Raw genomic sequence first — 18,446 nt, forward strand, 5'->3', positions numbered from 1 at the left:
AATAATGAGAAACTTTCTCATAATAATGACTTAACCTAATCAAAAAAAAAAAAAAAAAAAAAAAAAAAAAATTCCCCCCCCCCCCCCCCCCAAAAAAAATTAAATTCTGTCAGTGTCTACTTTCATGTTTTTTAAACCCATATGACTTTCTTTCCTCTACGGAGCATAAAAGGAGAAATTCTAAACACTGTGCTGCTCACTTTTTCTCATACAATTACAAAACTTTCTGAAGTTTTCAAGCTTGTAAAAGGTTCAAAAGCACTATACATGTGGTCCATACAATTTGTGCACTACACTTTTCAAGTTATCGCTTTTTTACGATACCTTAAAGTCTGTAAAGTTCCTCTTTTTAAAAAGAAAAAAAGCTGTAAAAAATGCAACCTATACATTAAATGTTTTTCACTTATTACCTTGTATCTCATATGGTGAACATGAGGGCAAGCCCAACTATCTACCAAAACATATTCAAATTACTGCCAACCTCCTGAGTTGTCAAGGGTCTTTGATGTATTTAGAAGGGATCAGCTTTCTCTTGACATGATCTGCTACATGGAACTAACAAGTATAATAATGTTCTGTGGCACAGGGCCAGTCTCAACTAGGGACACGGATGCAACCATGTCATCTTGGCCTCTATCCAGTGAAAAGAAATAAGCAGAAGCAACAAGCCTTTTCTCTCAGTACATTTCATTTCCCAAAGAGAACATGAGTAGGCAAACGTGGGATTATCATTAGTTTATCTCAGAATTTCTGCGAGGGTCACTCATCGGCAAACTCGCAACAGATAAACACTCCCGTACAAAGAATTGTGCTCCTGTTTTATTCAACTGTCCAGTCAACCAGAGTTCAGTGCTATTGTTGCCTCAGGCAAACATGTCATGCCACCTTTGTGGCAACACACAGGAGTGTGACAGGAGCAACTGTTTGTGAGAATGAAAAATGGATTTGAGGATGTTTTTCCAAATTAGATCTGCTTTCTTTGTATGACCTCAAACAAATTCACAGCAGTAGTAAACAGTACAAGTTAACAGTTGTTTAGTTATACAGTGAAAGAACCTTTGAGTCTACATTGTGAAAATAGCTGAAGTATATTAGGAGGCAAAAAGTAACTGCATGTTGATATCTTTTCTCCATTCTTATTGCAAAGGATTAGGAAAGTTTTGTGGTAATTCAGGTGAATTTACCTAGATTATGCACACCATGTTCTTAAGGGGAGGAGAGAAAACATCACTCCAAAACAACCTGTGGCTCTAGAATTAGGGTTAGGAAGTAAGGAAAATGCGCAACAACAACAATAATAATAAATTAAAGACAAATATAATAAAGTAGAAAGTTATTAGCAAAACAGTATAAGCACAATTTAAAATCTTGATTCTACACTGAGTATGCAAATAAGGTCTTAAATAGTGATGAATAGTAATGAGTACTGCATGTACTGCACAGGTCATACTACAGCCCACTACACTCCCACTTCTCATTTAAACTGAATATAAAATGCAATCATATAATAAGAAACATTAAACCACTCCATATGCCCAACAACATGATTACACAAAAATGATTTGAAACTTTTTGGTGTTATTTTGAGTACATATACATATACACCTATATAAACGTGTGTTTGAGTGTATAACTTATGCATTTTAGATCAAATATAAGTATATTAATATTTTTGTTAAAGTTATACAAAATACTAAAGTGGTAACGTCTAGTTAGTTCAGAGCTGGTATTTTTTACCAGCAATCTTCATATACTCAGTATAATCTTTATCTTTCTGAAAATATCCGTCATAACTAAGTGCATCTCCATTAATATTAATATGCTTCAAATGAAACAAGCCTAGTTATTAAAACATGTTTTACTTACCCCAACTCCCATTTCGCTTGTGAACGGCGACTGTTCGTGTAGACACTGAACAACCAATAGGAAGAGAGCAAGCTCTTTGTGTAGCCTGTGTCTGTCTCTGTCTGTGTGTGTGTGTGTGGGGGGGTGTGTGTGTGGGTGTGTGTGAGTGCGTGCGTGCGTGTGCGTGTGTGTGCGCGTAAATCTAAGGTTTGTATCCCTTGAGACTGGGAGACAACGTTCTTTTTGCCGATGCATTTATATTACTCTTAATAATTAACAATGTGGAAAAATTCACAGCAATAGCTTATTTAGGATAAGATAAACAATATGTAACACATACACACACAAAACGTTTGTATTGCGTTTTGTATTTCGTTTGATATATATTATATTATATATATATATATATATATATATATATATAACTGTATAGCCTGTAGCCTACAGTACCGGTTAAAAGTTTGAAATTATTTATTTATTGAAATTATTTATTTTATGTTTTTGAAAGAAATCTCTTCTGCTTACAAAGGCTGCATTTATTTGATCAAGAATATAGTAAACACAATAATATTGTGAAGTATTATTACAATTTTAAGGAATTGTTGAATTATTAAAATATTCCTTTAAAAGAACTATATTAAAATGTCTTTTTTTTCCTGCAATAGCAAAGCTGAATTTTCAGTAGCCATTAATCCAGTCTTCAGTTTCACATGATCCTCCAGAAATCATTCTGATGTAGATTTTTTTATTATGTTGATTTGGTACATAAAAAACACTTATTCCAAAAAGTATGTATTTTATGATGCACAAAAATAAATCCCCATTGCAGGGTATAATGAGTATTAACAAATCTGGCAAAAATTTGATTGAAAACTTTTTTTTTAATTATGTGATGAACAAATATTACAGAAAAAAAACATGGAAAATGTCTGTGTGTAGTTGGAGATTTTCCGGTTTCTTTTTTTTTCTCTTCTTTTTTTTTTCAACAAATCTTTCCCTCTGTTAAAATGAATCATTAATTTTACAAAAAGAGTGAAGAAAATCCATCGTTTGCTTTTTCCTCCCTTGCATGTTTTACACTGCTTATGAGGAAACCACAATGTGGGAAACCAAGAAGAGCTCCAGGAAACCTCAAATGGCTAAAAGATAATACAATCATGCTGTTGAGCTCTACTGTGGAGCTAAAGAGGGGTTGCTGTGTAGTCTTGACTTGTCCTATAACATTATATTATGCAACATGAGAATTGTTAGTGTATGTCTAAATACTATTGCATTTTAAAGCTGTTGCTCTGTAAATCTAAACGCTTAACATGGGGTCTTAGAACCTATTATGCAAGAGCTTTGGCGGTAATCTGTGTATATAGCTAAGCCGCGCTTTTCTGACACCAAACATTCTTAAAAGCCTGAGAAATATCAGTCACACACAAGAGAAAGATCTGCGGATGGTGTGAAGCCAGGCCATTTCATTTGATGCATTGCTTTTATTTTGTGTGTGCCTGTGATTACAAATGGTTATATCACTCAAGCCTCTGTTTGGTGTTTTATCTATTTATGCCAGAAGGACACAGATGCTACCTTAGACAAATGCATTGTAATTCTCCCCTTTCAATCCCTTTGATCTGATTCAAATCCATTAAAGTTATTTCTCTCTTTGGGCCATATCAAAGACCTGCTCGTATTCCCCCTCTCCCCATTTCAGATGTCCATAAAAGTCCAAATATAGACCACACGCACCTTTTTAAACAGCTCAGGTACTCTTTCTTATAATGGATCCTGTATTGTAAACAAACACAAACGTGTCACACTATAGATGATGCTTCAGATAACAGCATCTATACCTGCACTGAGGTACAATGGCCATTGTAACGGTTCTGTTGGTTGATGGACAAGCCATTTCTTCTTTCCTAGAAGAGCACCAGTGCTGCTGGGTATTCTGTCTGAGATCGTATGACTTCACTTTACCGATGCCTGTTTGTACTGAAGAGTCGAAACCTGTTAGATAATGAGAAAATGAATTATTGGGGATGTGACCTGAGCCATGACAGCAAACAGAATTACACTTCATATTAACATGGCATATCAAACAGCAGTTTTGACAAAACACATCTTTAGATCAGATGCTTCTGTGCATATAGTGGAACTGCTATTGATTTTGCATTTAATATACAATGGGAAATAGACAAAGTTGCATCAAAGGCATAAATATGTTTAATGGCTATAATGTTGGATACAAAATGTCAGTGCTGAATTTCATTGTTCATTGTAAAAATATCCTGTTAAATTTACTGTGGATAACCGGCGGCTAGTTGCCAATAAATAAAAAAATACACTGTAAATAAACAAATATGGTGACAATGATTTATTGCAGGATACCTGTATATTTTACAACTGTAAATTATGCTTTTTAATAAAAAAAACTATATTTTACATTGAGATGTTACATTTAATTTAGAATTTACTGATGACAGAATATACATTTTTGGGTAAACTACACCTTATTATTAACTATTAAGTACTGTATTAACTTTAGTTGTTTCACCAAAAATATTTAAGACTGTTGTTGACAGTTATAGAGCTACACAGTTATTACAATTGCTCTGATAATTTGGTCTTGGAAGAATCTGATGAGTAATGTTTGAGTTTATATGGAAATCTCAGACTTTTTATTACAAACTTTGACATCTTGTAAAATTCATGAAAAGGGAACTTCCGCTCAAAAACAAGGCATAAGCAAAAATCTCTTCCCATATTTATCTCTTTCAACATTGGCTGGGTTTCCCAAAGCACTAACTTTACTGTCATACTCCATTTATCATACTCCATCCTTACTCCCTTTGTTTCTGTCTGTCTTTGCGTATTTGTAACAGTCAGTCTATATCTGTGTCAACAGGAGACACTTTATCTTCACGTCAGTCCCGCTGTCACGCCAGCCCTTCTCTCTCCTTTCCTCTGCCCACAACCAAACTGCATGCGTTTCTCTCTATCAGTGCACCTGTCACCGCTGTCTGTCTGTCTCCCAGACTTTGCCACTCAATCTTGTCTTGATGCTGAACATCTTCGATCGAAGCCTTTTGATGTTAGCTCTGTCTCCAGCTCTGAAAGATGCAACTGATGCGGAGGTATCACTGACATCTGATGAATTGTAAATGACTTCACTGTCACTTTTGATCAATTTAATGCATCTTTGCTAAACAACAGTATTCAATTCTTTAAAAAGTAAACAAAATAAAAATCTATTTTTTTAATTGCCATAATTCTGTAATCGAGGCATCTAACAGCAGGAGCTAACGGCTGAAGCTAACAAGCTAAACACTGACCACGTAAAATGCTGCTAGCAATTTTTTTTTTAGTCAGTAGCTGAATGAAAGAATACAGCACAGCTAAAGATGGAGACATATGAAAAATATGAAGTAACGGACAGATGATGAAGCTGTTTGATGTAGGAATATGATATGAAAAACTTGATGTTTAGAAGATGCAAAACTCACACATCTGACACCTTACAATTCTGTCACCTCGGGGAGATTAACATATTCATTTTGTGCTGAGAAAAGCTAGACTCTAGTTTTTCTTTTTTCATAAAGGCTCCCGGCCACAGTCTTCCGCATACTTACACTGCATTTCCACTACAATGATGGATTTCTGCATTGAAGAAACGCAGAAAACAATGCTTCAAGCTGGATGTTGGATATTATTCAATACTTCATGAAATGTTCTGAGTGGCTGTTGGATATATTGATGGATATGTTGGACTGTTATTGTCAGGTTGGAGTAGTAGTTCCTAGCTTCAAACTGAACAAATATAAAAACTTGTGATGACAATGTCAGATGAACAAACTCAAGACAGCTTGTCATGAACATGCAACATTTATGATTAATTAAAAACCACCCAAATATAAAAAGTCCAACAAATTAAGAAGTATAGACTTTGTTTAATAAGTCTATAGTCTATGCACCTCATTTACATCCCTTTTCAGCAATAAGCTGATGTCATCAGTGTGTAGGCATAATGCAAATGGGTTTCTGTGTAGTTCTGTGTAGTAGAACATCTAAATTGTTCTAAGTTGAACTATCTTGTATTGGTGATCTGTTTTAAAACAGAACTTGGTCTATTTCAGTTATAATACGAGTTGTTATTGTTTTGGTGAATGTCTGTTTCTCAGATTATTATGTGAAGGAGGCCGGCTTCACATGTTTGCCTGGGGGTCCTCAGAGCCAGCCTTACACCAAGTGTGCGCTAGCGCCTCATCCCAGGGTGTGCACAAGTAATCTGGGTGCCAGTAACCAGATGCTGCTTCGTTCGCAGCACAACTGAAGCAGCAGACACATCAAGTCTTTCGCTGGAATTGCATTTAGCATAACCAACCCGCTAAGTCCAAAGCACAGACTCGCTGAATGAAGCTTCAAGAAGAAACTTTACTCGACCTTTGGTATTGAACTTATCTTTTCATCCTGCAGTTACAGACGCACTGAGCTCGAGAAAGAATTCAGTTAAGGCGCAAATCTTTAGAACGTGTGATGTCACTGAGACTGGCTGTGCGATTTGACCGTTTAGGCGCGAGAAAGACAAAGGCTACTATGCTTGTCCATGTTCTGCTCGGAGTGGATGCACAGAAAGCATCCTGTCAGCAGCGGATTCAGTTCTCTTTCACAGTTTATTGCACTTTTATTCATACTTTTTAATATCAAGCACATTCCGCTCTTTACTTTTTTCATTCATCCATGTTTCTTTGTTAATATTTTCAAACTGCCCCACCCACTGAAAGCTGTGCGGATTATCACACTTAAATACAACACAGGTATAGGACATAAAAGGTCTGTGCGGTAAAAGCGAAAGTACGAGGTGAAATGTTTCGAAATGTTCGCACAGCAGAGCACCAGTTTCAACAAAAGGATATATTTCAGTCCAGACACTTTTTTTTATATTTTTACATTTTCTATTCTGTTCTGAAAATCTTTCTTTTCATCATTACCACAAACAAACTGCTTGAATCTGAGCGTAGGAGCTCTAGGTTACCATACACTCTAAAAATGCTGGGTTGTTTCAACCCAACTTTTGGGTTAAAAATTTTATAAAAAAATTTAACCCAACAGCTGGGTTAGTCCATATTTGACCCTAAATTGGGTTGAAACAACCCAGCATTTTGTAAGCTTAGTGGTTTGCAGTTGATTGCTGTCACCAACAGCACTGCGCACGTGGCTAGCGCACAACGGTAAATTATATTATTGTTCTAAACTTTTGTAGGCTGTACAGAATGTAGCCCAGATGGTGGATCAGCACCTAGAGAGGACCTCTACAGCCCTAAATGTCAGCGGAGATAAGGACAACTAGATGAGCCCCAGAGACAGATCCCCAGTGAGGACCTTGTCTCCTAGACGGCCACTGGGACAAGACCACAGGAACCAGTTGAGTCCTCTGCACAATGTGACATTGCTGCAGCCTGGAATTGAACTGCTGGTTTCGTCTGGTCAGAGGAGAACTGAGCCTGGTTTCTCCCAAGGTTTTTTCTCCATTCTGTCACCGATGGAGTTTTGGTTCCTTGCTGCTGTTGCCTCTAGCTTGCTTAGTTGGGTACACTTCATTTCCAGCGATATCGTCGACTTGATTGCACAGATACTATTTAAACTGAACTGAGCTGGATGATGACATCACTGAATTCAATGACGAACTGCCTTTAACTGAAAATTGAGTGTTTACTGTTGTCATTTTGCATTATTGACACAATATTTTCCTAATTAATGCTGTACAGTTGCTTTGACACAATCTGTATTGTTAAAAGCGCTATATAAATAAAGGTGACAGCGAAGGGGTTTTAATTGGCTGTTTTTTAGTCTGCAGAAAGCTGAACTCTAGTAAAGTGTCTCTTTAAAATCATCAATCTTTTCTTGGTTAATGTGAGAGACCACATGATTTCTGTCAAAGAGCCAGTGTGGCTCGCAAATCATAGTTTCTCGACTGCTGAGCTAAGAGTACAAGACACTAATAAATCTGAATCCAGTGACGCTGATGGTTAACATTTCGATGAGCATTAAAGGAATAATTCACCCAAAATGTAAAATTGTGTCTCATTTAAACTTCTACATATTCAAACTGGCAGTGTCACAATGTGTCAGAACTTCTGGGCACTATATGCTATTTTTGTTCACAAAAAGCAAAAAAGCAGTGTGAACATAACTCCTTTTCTGTTTAATGGATGAAAGTCAGTATGGGTTTGGAATGAAATAAGGGTGAGAAAATAATGTCTAAATTCACCTTTGGGTAAACTACTCCCTGGATGTCTCCTCGGATTCACTTACAACTACTCAGTGAATCTAGCTTGTTCCTTTTTTGTAGCCTAACAATACATATCATTAGCTAAAAATAGAAATAATAGTTCTTTATTACTGACCTGTGCTATTACCTAGTCATGTTTACTATGGATATTTAGACCTCTTGTAACACGTGTTGTTGTAATCACAGTGCCCTCTGCTGGAATAGAATATAATTAAGGGTTCCTGTAGTACTGTATGGGAGTTCAGTATGTAAAGTATATCTTATCTGAAAAGACCATCCTTTTCCAAAAAGGCATTGATCATTTGAAAATAAACAAAATAAAAACATCATATAAAACAAAAATGGTGCATTTCTGATGAGAAAATATTTAATTAAGTCAGCATTGTTCATGTCAATTATTCAACAAAGTTGGCCTACTGTAAAAAAAAAATTTTACATCATAATTCTGGTGAAAATTTTTGAATCAGACAGACATAAGAAGGAAATACACGCATACTTACTTAGCCAACCACAGCCTATTACCATGATCATCTCATCAATATGATGCAGTCAGAACAGAGCAGAGCTAACATAGATCTATGCCATCTAACCCATAGAGGAAGCTTCTAATGAACGTATGTTCCGGGGTTGTCCAGGAAACTATTGATCTTCTTTGCCACGTCATCAAGCTCATTAGTATTGCTGTATTTCAGGAGGTTGTGGGATCGTACAAAGTAATGCCGGAGATAATGCTGGCTAACACACTTATGTAGCTTTTGCACCAGCCGTAATACACATCCTCTGAAGTCTCTCCAGTCCCTGGTGCAGGGGTACTTCTCACATGTCCAGAAAAGCAGTGTCTAGATGATGTAAAGACAGTGGCAAACTGTAAACCTGAATTTGTTTATAAGCAGTATGATGTCTCAAAAACAATAAAAGAAAATAAGTGACAGGAAAGGAAAGGAGTGGAAGGCTGTTTTGCTTGAGCTGGCTGGTACCTGTAGGTGGTAGGCAGTGATGACAGGTTTGCTTCCAGGACACCAGACATCCTCCTTGAGCTGTCTGACCACCCGATAACACTTCCTGCGGCAGCCGCCGTCCTCATCTATATTGCTCAGCAGCACCTGCTCTGCCCGTGAGAATGACAGCAGCCAGTGGTAGTTTGATGTGGCCATTAGATTGAATCCAAACGACTGCAGGGGATTTATTAGATTAATCATCATTGTATTCTATGTAAACAGTACTCGGGCCATTTTCTGTTAACTAGTTAATAATTGAAATATAGCTAATAATAATAATAATAATAATAATAATAATAATATTATGTGACCCGTTATTGTGATGTTGACATTAGATTGAATCCAAACGACTGCAGGGGATTTATTAGATTAATCATCATTGTATTCTATGTAAACAGTACTCGGGCCATTTTCTGTTAACTAGTTAATAATTGAAATATAGCTAATAATAATAATAATAATAATAATAATAATAATAATATTATGTGACCCTAAACCACAAAACCAGTCTTAAGTCACACGGGTATATTTGTAGGAATAGCCAACAATACATTGTATGGATCAAACATCGATTTTACTGTTATGCCAAAAAATCATTAGGATATTAAGTAAAGATCATGTTTCATTAAGTTATTTAGTAAATTTCCTACCGTAAATATATAAAAAAAATGTTGATAAGTAATATGCATTGCTAAGGACTTCATTTGGACAACTTTTAAGGCGATTTTTTTGCACCCTCAGATTCCAGATTTTCAAATAGTTGTATCTCAGCCAAATATTGTCCTATACTAATTAAAACTTAAAAACTAACTAAAAAAATTATTGACCCTTAAGACTGGTTTTATGGTCCAGGGTCACATATTAAAACATTTATATAATAATTTTAATAATTATTTAATGCCTTTATTTAATGAAAATGACAGCTAAAACCTGTAATAATGTGAAATATGATTGCAATTTAAAATAGCTGTTTTGTATTTTAATGTATTGTAAAATGTAATTTTTCCTGTGATGGCAAAGCTGAATCTTCAGCAGCCGTCACTCCAGTCTTCTGTGTCACATATCCTTCAGAAATCATTCTAATATGCTTATCTGGAGCTCAGTTGTCATCAATTATTATTGGTGCTCAATTATTATTAATAATGGTTCTTATTATTATCAATATTGAAAATTTCTTTGCTGCTCAATATTTATGTGAATAACGTGTTTTATTTGATGACTAGACATTTCAAAAGAATAGGTATGTAGCGTCTGGAACACTCCAACACACAATATATATTTTGTTAGCTAGATTTCACAAATACTTTGTAACACCCCAGGACGCCGAACAAGACCCTGGTTTCATGGTAACCCGATACATTTACAACCTTGTGGAATGCGAGCCGGCTTTGAAATAGTAATGTATTTATTCGAAATAGAAATCTTTGGCTTCATTATAAATGTCTTTATCGTTGCTTTTGATCATTTTAATGTGTTCTTGCTGAATAAAATAATTTATTTGTTTTATTTTATTTTACGTTACACCAAACTTTTGAATGGTATGGTATCATGGTTTCCACAAAAATATTAAGCAGCTCACCTTTTTTACATTGATAATAATAATAAGAAGAAATCTTTCTTGAGCACCATATCAGCAAATTAGAATGATTTCTGAAGGATCATGTGACACTGAAGAATAGAGTAATGGCTACTGTATATTCAGCTTTCCCATCACAGGAAAAAACACAAATTAAAAAAATAAATAAATAAACAGACAGCAGTTCTTTCAAATATAATTTCACAATATTACTGTTTTTCTGTATTTTTGAAAAAAAATAATAAAATAAAAACATATTTAAAAATTATTATATAAATTATATGTGCAAATTCATATGTATATATAAGGCTGACCTTAATACAACGAGCGCGCTCTGTGGAGGGCCATCTTCGAAAAAGCCGAGGCCACCTAGCTCTCTTTGGCCAGTAGTTCATTAGCTCCACTGTAGGAACCAATTCCACCTCAATTTGTGCCTCTGATGTTTCCACAGCAACACGCACCACTGACCCAACTGATTCCAGCATACTCACCTTACCTGTCAAAGAAAGGCAAAAAGAAAGTTAAAACAAATGAAATGTAGCGTGTATATATGCCGTTCCACTTTACGTATAGTGCACATTTTTGCTTGTCCAGCATGTACCCAAGTAGGATTTATTCCTGGATCAACATCATTGTCAACCAGTCAATGGTTTTTAGGGTTAGAACTGGGGATACTTAGGGGCTTGAACAACCTATAGTTTCATGTGATTTTTCCCCCCAAACCAGTTCAGTGAAAATCCTGCCCAGCAGCTAATTTCATTGATTAAGGTTAGGGTTAGGGGTTGTGTTTGGTGCAGGCATTCGCAGAGGCGGACAAAGTACTCAACTCCATTACTTGAGTGAAAGTACAGATACTGCTGGTCAAATATTACTCCATTACAAGTAAAAGTTGTAAAGACAGATTTTTACTTAAGTAAAAGTACAGAAGTACTTGCTTTTAAAAGTACTTAAGTACCAAAAGTACATTTCCTTTTTAATGTCAATGCACTGTTTTATTGTTGTACGTAATACTTGCAATACTTCTGAAACAACTTAGAATACATTACACCTGCTTAATACACTGACTAGCTTGTAGTATCTTTGGAATAAAGAGCTTTTAGAATGTTAAAAAATTAAAAATATATATTTAACACCCCTACACCTCCACAAAAGCAGTATGGTAGTGATCTCACACAGCTCTGACAGTGTGTGCACACATCTATGTGTAGCCATTCATCCACATTTGAACAGAGTGGACAGTGAAATTGCTGTAAATACAGACTGATAAGGAAGAAAATAAAAAATCAAACCTGCTTTAAAACCCAGCAACACAACTGCAGCTGTATAACTTTACAACAGCAGCACTGCTTTAACAAAAAAGCAAAACAGCAAGGCTTATTTGACATCAAAACAAAAAAATTAAAAATGCTGTCTAATCGCTCTCGCTGTACTTTTATGTCACACACAGAACGGTCTGTGCAGTGCTGCTTTAAGTCCAACACCTATTGTGTTTTATTAGGAGACACACAACAGTTCTTCTGTGGCTTTATAGGTAATATTTTCACTTACACAATTTAGCAAAATCAGACAATATCATGTCTAATATATACCACAATATTAACTTCTTATTATTGAATTGATATAAATAAATATCACATTTGCAACTGTGTACTTAAGTACAATACTCAAGTAAATGTACTTAGTTACTGTCCGCCTCATTTGTCACTGTGATTGACATGACCAATGAAATGTTTAGAATCAGCTGTGGGGCGGAGTTTTCGCTGAACTGGTTTGGCAAAAAAAATCACGCATTTGGTACAACTCATCTGTTTTCATAGTATATCCTAATAGCTGCAAACAAGCTTTTACTGACTGGAATCTAAATATAGCAGTCAACATTTGAAGTGGATCAAAAACGTTCATCAAAGTTGGCCTAAGACAAGAACGCATTTTGGTTTTAGGACAACATTGATGAAAGGTTTTGATCCACTTCAAATGTTGACTAGTGTACTTACAATGGGATCCATCTGAGACCATTTACATTTTTCTAATGTAATACAAAGTTTTCATACAAATTATTCTCATAGCAATTATATATTATAAAAATCTGAGAGAACACTTTAAATAAGTAATGCAGTTAATGTGGCCAACATCGATAATTAGCTTAATTACATAATTATTAAATAATTTGAATATATTACATTAAAATACATTAAATATTTCTCATTCATTTTACATAAGCAAATATTGTAAATGCCCTTGACTACTGTGTTTTTCATGCAAATTCCATTACAGTTACAGAAAGAAAGAAAAAAAGAAAGAAAGAAATCAATCATCAATCAATCAGTTATCCCAGAAGAGTTGCATATCAGTAGATTATGATTGTTAGAGATTTTTGATTATTCACCAGACAATGTGTAAAAAATGAAATCGAAAACAGATAGAAATCTAATTTAGAAATCGCTTTTCTCTCATTCTGTTTGAGTAAACAAGTGGACTCTATAAAATCTCTAACTTGTTAGTCCGCAGGTCTTTATGGATGCCTCCAGATGCTCTCTGAAGACATTCACCACCTTTGCTGGCACAATATCACCCTCAATGATCACGTGGGCATCATGCCACTCCTGACTCGGATTGACAAAACTCTCCAGCTCCAGCCACTGGTGGAGCTTCTCTGGCTCACGGACCGGTGAGAGGAGACGAGACCCGCTCAGTGTGTAGTAACGCCACTGACGCGTACGCCTCTCCTTATAGCCCATCAGACCCTGTAGGGGCACCGAAATCAGGAACAGAGTTGGAGTGAGCACCTGCCGAAATGAACGTGAAATCTATCAGTATATACACAGAGCAAAGGAAAAAATATAGCTGTACAATTTACCATATATATATACAGTGGGTACGGAAAGTATTCAGACCCCCTTAAATTTTTCACTCTTTGTTATATTGCAGCCATTTGCTAAAATCATTTAAGTTAATTTTTTTCCCTCATTAATGTACACACAGCACCCCATATTGACAGAAAAACACAGAATTGTTGACATTTTTGCAGATTTATTAAAAAAGAAAAACTGAAATATCACATGGTCCTAAGTATTCAGACCCTTTGCTGTGACACTCATATATTTAACTCAGGGGCTGTCCATTTCTTCTGATCATCCTTGAGATGGTTCTACACCTTCATTTGAGTCCAGCTGTGTTTGAATATACTGATTGGACTTATATATATATATATATATATATATATATACGGTATATACACATTTATATAATAAATAAATTATATGTCATGAATTGCCAACAAGATGAAATTTCATATATGAAATTTTTATTATGCAAACAATGAAGTAAATTGATTGAAGTTCGGCTTTATGTAAATTCACATGATAACTCATGAAAGAGAAATAAATAAATAAATTAGTGTTCCAATAAACTATTACATGTAAAAATGCAGTGCAACTTTTGTCTTCATTGCTATGTATTTTTTATATGCATCCTTATACAGTATAGCCATACATAGTCCATGCATATATATTGCAGTACATTGAAAAATATGTTTGCTTTGTAAGCGATACAGCTGACAGTTCTGTTGCTTACTTGGATGGCAGGGTTGTACGCGCATCTTCCTCGGAGTAATGCAGACCATTTTGACACTAAAGCTGGCTGGTCCTAAATCGGATCGTGGACACCAGAGGAATTATGATGTTACAAAAGTAGCCATAATTAAAATGCAGTTATTCATTGTATAATAGACAAGAGGCCTACATGAATTATTACTTTGAGGCTGGCATTATGAACTCCAGAGTTTGCAATGGACTGGAAACGAGCATCCTTTGAGCTGACCTCAGCTGTAAGATCTTTTATGATTTTTTGCACATCTTCTACGGACTTTGAAACCTGACGGTGCCTGAGATCCACCTAACAATAACACATTCGGCCACACCATTAAAAGATTATTAACAACTTATTAGCAACTTATAAACAAACCAAAGCAGTCATCCTTTTCTTTGAGCTATCTGAATAAAATAAAATTCAATAAAATATTTAAGTTAATACTTTAGTTCGGTTTAAATCTCAGTACCCATGACAGCATAAATAGGTCACCTGATTTTGTAAATAGTTGTCCAGATCTTCATCTGTGAAGTTGGTCATTTTGCAGTCTATTCTTAGAAGTGCTCTCTTTGAATGCTATTTTTAAGTCTTCTTTCCAGCTGCAAAGCTTGATGTGAGGTCTTTGTGGCCCTTTTGTGTCCCTGTGTACGTGTGACACAGATTGTGTGAGGGAAAAGCACTTCAGCAGAGACCCATTGATCTCACAATATTGATTTCTGAGATGCTAAAAAGCTGTCATGGTCCTCTGGGCAAATTAGTTCACCAATTGCTTACTCACATGACAGATCACACTCATAGAGAAATTTGAATGTAAACATCTGTTTCATTTTAATCTAGCAATGTAGATAGTGGAATATACAATCATGCAGATGGATCCCACTAACTTCTTTCTACATTGTGTATTTATATAAATCTGAATATATCTAATTAATATAAGCTGGTTTCAGAAACAACATCATATAGAGGCCATTTTATATATGAGATGATATATAATTATAACCAAGAGGTCCAAAATTGGGGACCTACATTTGAGTTAAAAAATCTGAGATCAATTTGAAACCTGGATTTTAAACGATTAAACAAAGACAAAAGCCTGGAAATAAACAATTAATTATGGAAATAAGACGTTTTTAAAAAATCTATTCATTCAAGAGTTCATCCATGGACTGCCATTACCGCAAAAATGGAAAAACAAAAGACCTCTCAAAATGTCATAAATTAATTCATCACAATTTACATGTGCATAAATTGGTTGGCTTCTAAAACAGCCCAATTTAAGAAAGGTCATGTGAACACAATATGGGAAAAAGACTTGCAGGCCACCCATTAACACTCATTAACCATGTAGTCAGTGATGGAGAGAAAGTGAACTAATGTCTTTTGGGTATAGCTAATTAATTGCAATACCAGTTCATTAAAATCATAAATATAACTTATTCATGCAATTAGGTGGAGAAAACTATGAACTCTGAAACTATATTTATATATAGGCTATATATAAAAAATAAAACCAACCTGAATAGTTTGCTTATCTCCTTCGTAGCAAGTCTCACAGAACAGCCAGACTTTCACCAGACTGTGCAAAGAGGATAGCAGCAAATATGTCCTGCACAGTGGATAAAATAGTGCATTTTCAAATGGTATTTTAAGGAGAAAGAAGCCTAGTTATGAATGTTCCTGCAATGTGGCTGTTGAGATTTGTCGCCACCTAAAGGACAGATTCTATACCGCGCTTTGCCCTGAAAACCCAATGACTACATTTCCCCGCATTCTGTTCGACTTTAATATATAACTACAAACCCGTGCACGTTCAAAACGGTGTCATTCAAAACACAAAGACATGCAGACCTAACTCACTCTGTATGCCCTTGCTATATGTTGTTCGTGTTGCATTTAGGTTGCATTATCGTAAGTGTTCATATTTGATATAGGCTAGTTTTGGAACATTAGCTTTTATGCTACAACAAACTTGACAATAACACTGGTGTATGGTGGCCCTATCACTAAATATAATCTAGAAACATTATAGCATTATAACATTGTTGACAAAGCTTTGTAAGATCTGACTTAGCAAAAATCTAGCAAGTCCTAAACCTACATGAAATGTAACAAAACAAGCCCTAATTTGATTGGCAGTTTCTCCGCCAAAATAAAAGCTCGATGGTTTCACTTTTGAAAACGGCATAGATTCTCAGAAAAAAGGTACAAAAGCTGTCACTGTGACAAATATCTACCATTCAGATATGTATAGGCACCTTTAGGGGTAAATAAGGTACAAAGGTAACTTCAGTGTTAATTTTTATATAATATTGTTGTAATTTTTACAGTTGTACTGTAGAATAAAGTTATTTTCTTAATCACTATATTTTTTATTTTACAGTGAAAAAGTATGTATGTATTTTACCAAATTGTGCAGCACTACAGTACAGCACAGCAAACCTGGAGCTTAAAAATAAATAAAAAAAATGTTTATCTATCCATCTCAAAAGTATTACCTAGTAAAATTAGCACTTTAATACTTTTAAAGTATTACAGGTTTCATAACAAAGTTTGACAAGTTAAAAAAAAAAATTAAAGGTGTATAGGACATTTACTAGTGTTTGAAATTTATTTTTAAAGCAGTTAAGTTCATGCACAAGAATCACTCAATTTATATACTCAAAAGCAGCTGTTCAACTCAGTTTAGCATTATTTCGTAATTTCCATATATTTAGGTGCCGCTTTCATACAGGCACAATGAGCTGCTGGATGTTGTTACGGTTGCACAGCGGGGACCTCCGCAGATCTCTCCTGCCTCTGTCCTGTTCCCTCAGCCTGCGAGCTCTCAGTTCTGGAGCTATCAGCCGCAGCTTGAGAGAGAGTTACCGTATACTGCAGTTGCCTGATGATGGAGCCAGCGATGCTGCAGAGGTCAAGGAGGCTTACCTACACATGGCCAAGCTCTACCATCCAGATTCCGGCGCTCCCACAGCAGACGCTGCTCTATTTTCCCAGATAGAGGAGGCCTATCGGGCTGTTCTAGCCCACCTCACCCGACAGAAGGCAGCCTCACAGTATACACAATCGATGGAGGAAGAAGAGGAAGATAAAATTAAAAGTAATGCCCCTCAACACAGACATTACCTCAGTTTTGAAGGCATTGGTTCTGGCACTCCAAGCCAAAGAGAACGACAGTACCGACAGTTTCGTGTAGACGCGCCACCGACCAGGTTCTGGAGTATCGACGGAAAGAGATGGAGAAGGCGGCAGCAGACGAAGGAGCCATGGTGACCCGAGATGCACGTTTGCGCAGCAAGCAGATCAAAATCACTCAGGCAGTGGAGAGACTGGTTGAGGACCTCATCCAGGAGTCGATGGCCCGTGGAGACTTCCAAAACCTCAGTGGCACTGGCAAACCGCTCAACAAGTTTGATCACAACCCGTATATGGACCCCATGACGCACAACCTCAACAGAATCCTTATTGACAACGGTTACCAGCCTGAATGGATCGTGGCTCAGAAGGAGATCAGGGAAACCATTGCTAAAATGAGGATGAGATTGCAGGAGGTCAGGGCAAGGCTGGGAGAACCCATGAGACACTCAGAAACTCTCCAGTGGAAGGAGCACTGCACTGCGTTTGCTGATGAACTGGAGAAACTCAACAAGAAAGTGGACAATTTCAACCTGATTGTGCCTCTTATGAGCAGGCAGATGGTGCATTACAGCCTGAAGAGAGAGCTGGAGAAAATACTGAAAACTGATCAGCTGCTCAGGCAGGAAAGAGAAAAAGAAAAGAAGCAAAAGGAGCAGATGGAGACAGCAAGAACATCTCAGAACACCAGACAAGGACTCATCACATGGATGCAGAATCTTCTTAAATGAGGCTGCAATAAAATGCGGAGTTGTATTTCACGTGTTGGCCTGTTATTAGTGTGATTAAGATTATTTTGCCCCTTCCTTGTTTTTATCATAATTGTAATACAGTATGAAAAATTATTTTGTTTTATTAAAAACTAGCAGAAATCTATCTATCTATCTATCTATCCACACATATATTAAAATATCTTTATTACTTTTTTTTATTACATAAAATATTATTACAAATACAATTTTAATGTATATATATATATATATATATATATATATATATATATATATTTTTTTTTTTTTTAAATTTTGTTTTT

General features: G+C 35.9%; 2 protein-coding genes and 1 pseudogene across 4 annotated transcripts; 1 reads left to right on the top strand and 2 right to left on the bottom strand.

Annotated features, from left to right (window-relative positions):
* The window catches only part of LOC107597483 (sodium/potassium-transporting ATPase subunit alpha-1-like), an 11,861-nt pseudogene extending 9,957 nt beyond the window's left edge, over positions 1–1,904 (bottom strand).
* A 6,628-nt stretch (positions 1,905–8,532) lies between these two features.
* On the bottom strand, positions 8,533–16,462 carry mab21l3 (mab-21-like 3). Of its 3 annotated transcripts, XM_016288717.1 has the most exons (9): positions 16,139–16,462; positions 15,797–15,887; positions 14,774–14,922; positions 14,435–14,587; positions 14,267–14,338; positions 13,188–13,479; positions 11,008–11,189; positions 9,097–9,291; positions 8,533–8,958 (listed from the first exon to the last, which is right to left on the bottom strand). In XM_016288717.1, exons 3-9 carry the CDS (start codon positions 14,819–14,821, stop codon positions 8,725–8,727), a joined length of 1,176 nt encoding a protein of 391 aa, XP_016144203.1. In that variant the 5' UTR covers positions 14,822–14,922; positions 15,797–15,887; positions 16,139–16,462; the 3' UTR covers positions 8,533–8,724. The 3 variants fall into 3 exon arrangements, with proteins under 3 accessions (XP_016144203.1, XP_016144204.1, XP_016144202.1); XM_016288718.1 differs by having other exon boundaries at positions 14,447–14,587; positions 15,797–16,462; XM_016288716.1 differs by having other exon boundaries at positions 15,797–16,462.
* A 492-nt stretch (positions 16,463–16,954) lies between these two features.
* Positions 16,955–18,234, top strand: LOC107597584 (dnaJ homolog subfamily C member 28-like). The gene is given in 2 exon segments (XM_016288719.1): positions 16,955–17,474; positions 17,477–18,234. Coding segments are annotated over 2 exon segments (1,125 nt in total). The 5' UTR covers positions 16,955–17,017; the 3' UTR covers positions 18,145–18,234.
* Positions 18,235–18,446: the final 212 nt, after the last annotated feature.

This window comes from Sinocyclocheilus grahami, unplaced genomic scaffold (assembly GCF_001515645.1).
Source record: "Sinocyclocheilus grahami isolate Dianchi unplaced genomic scaffold, SAMN03320097.WGS_v1.1 scaffold233.1, whole genome shotgun sequence".
In the NCBI taxonomy this organism is placed as follows: domain Eukaryota; kingdom Metazoa; phylum Chordata; class Actinopteri; order Cypriniformes; family Cyprinidae; genus Sinocyclocheilus; species Sinocyclocheilus grahami.

Excerpts from the sequence above, each read along its gene's own strand:
- mab21l3 (XM_016288717.1), bottom strand. The coding sequence starts at position 14,821 with ATGACCAACTTCACAGATGAAGATCTGGACAACTATTTACAAAATCAG. Across the intron at positions 14,588-14,773 it reads ACAACTATTTACAAAATCAG|GTGGATCTCAGGCACCGTCA; the intron begins GTGACCTATTTA and ends TGTTATTGTTAG. Across the intron at positions 9,292-11,007 it reads AGCGCGCTCGTTGTATTAAG|TCGTTTGGATTCAATCTAAT; the intron begins GTCAGCCTTATA and ends AATCCCCTGCAG.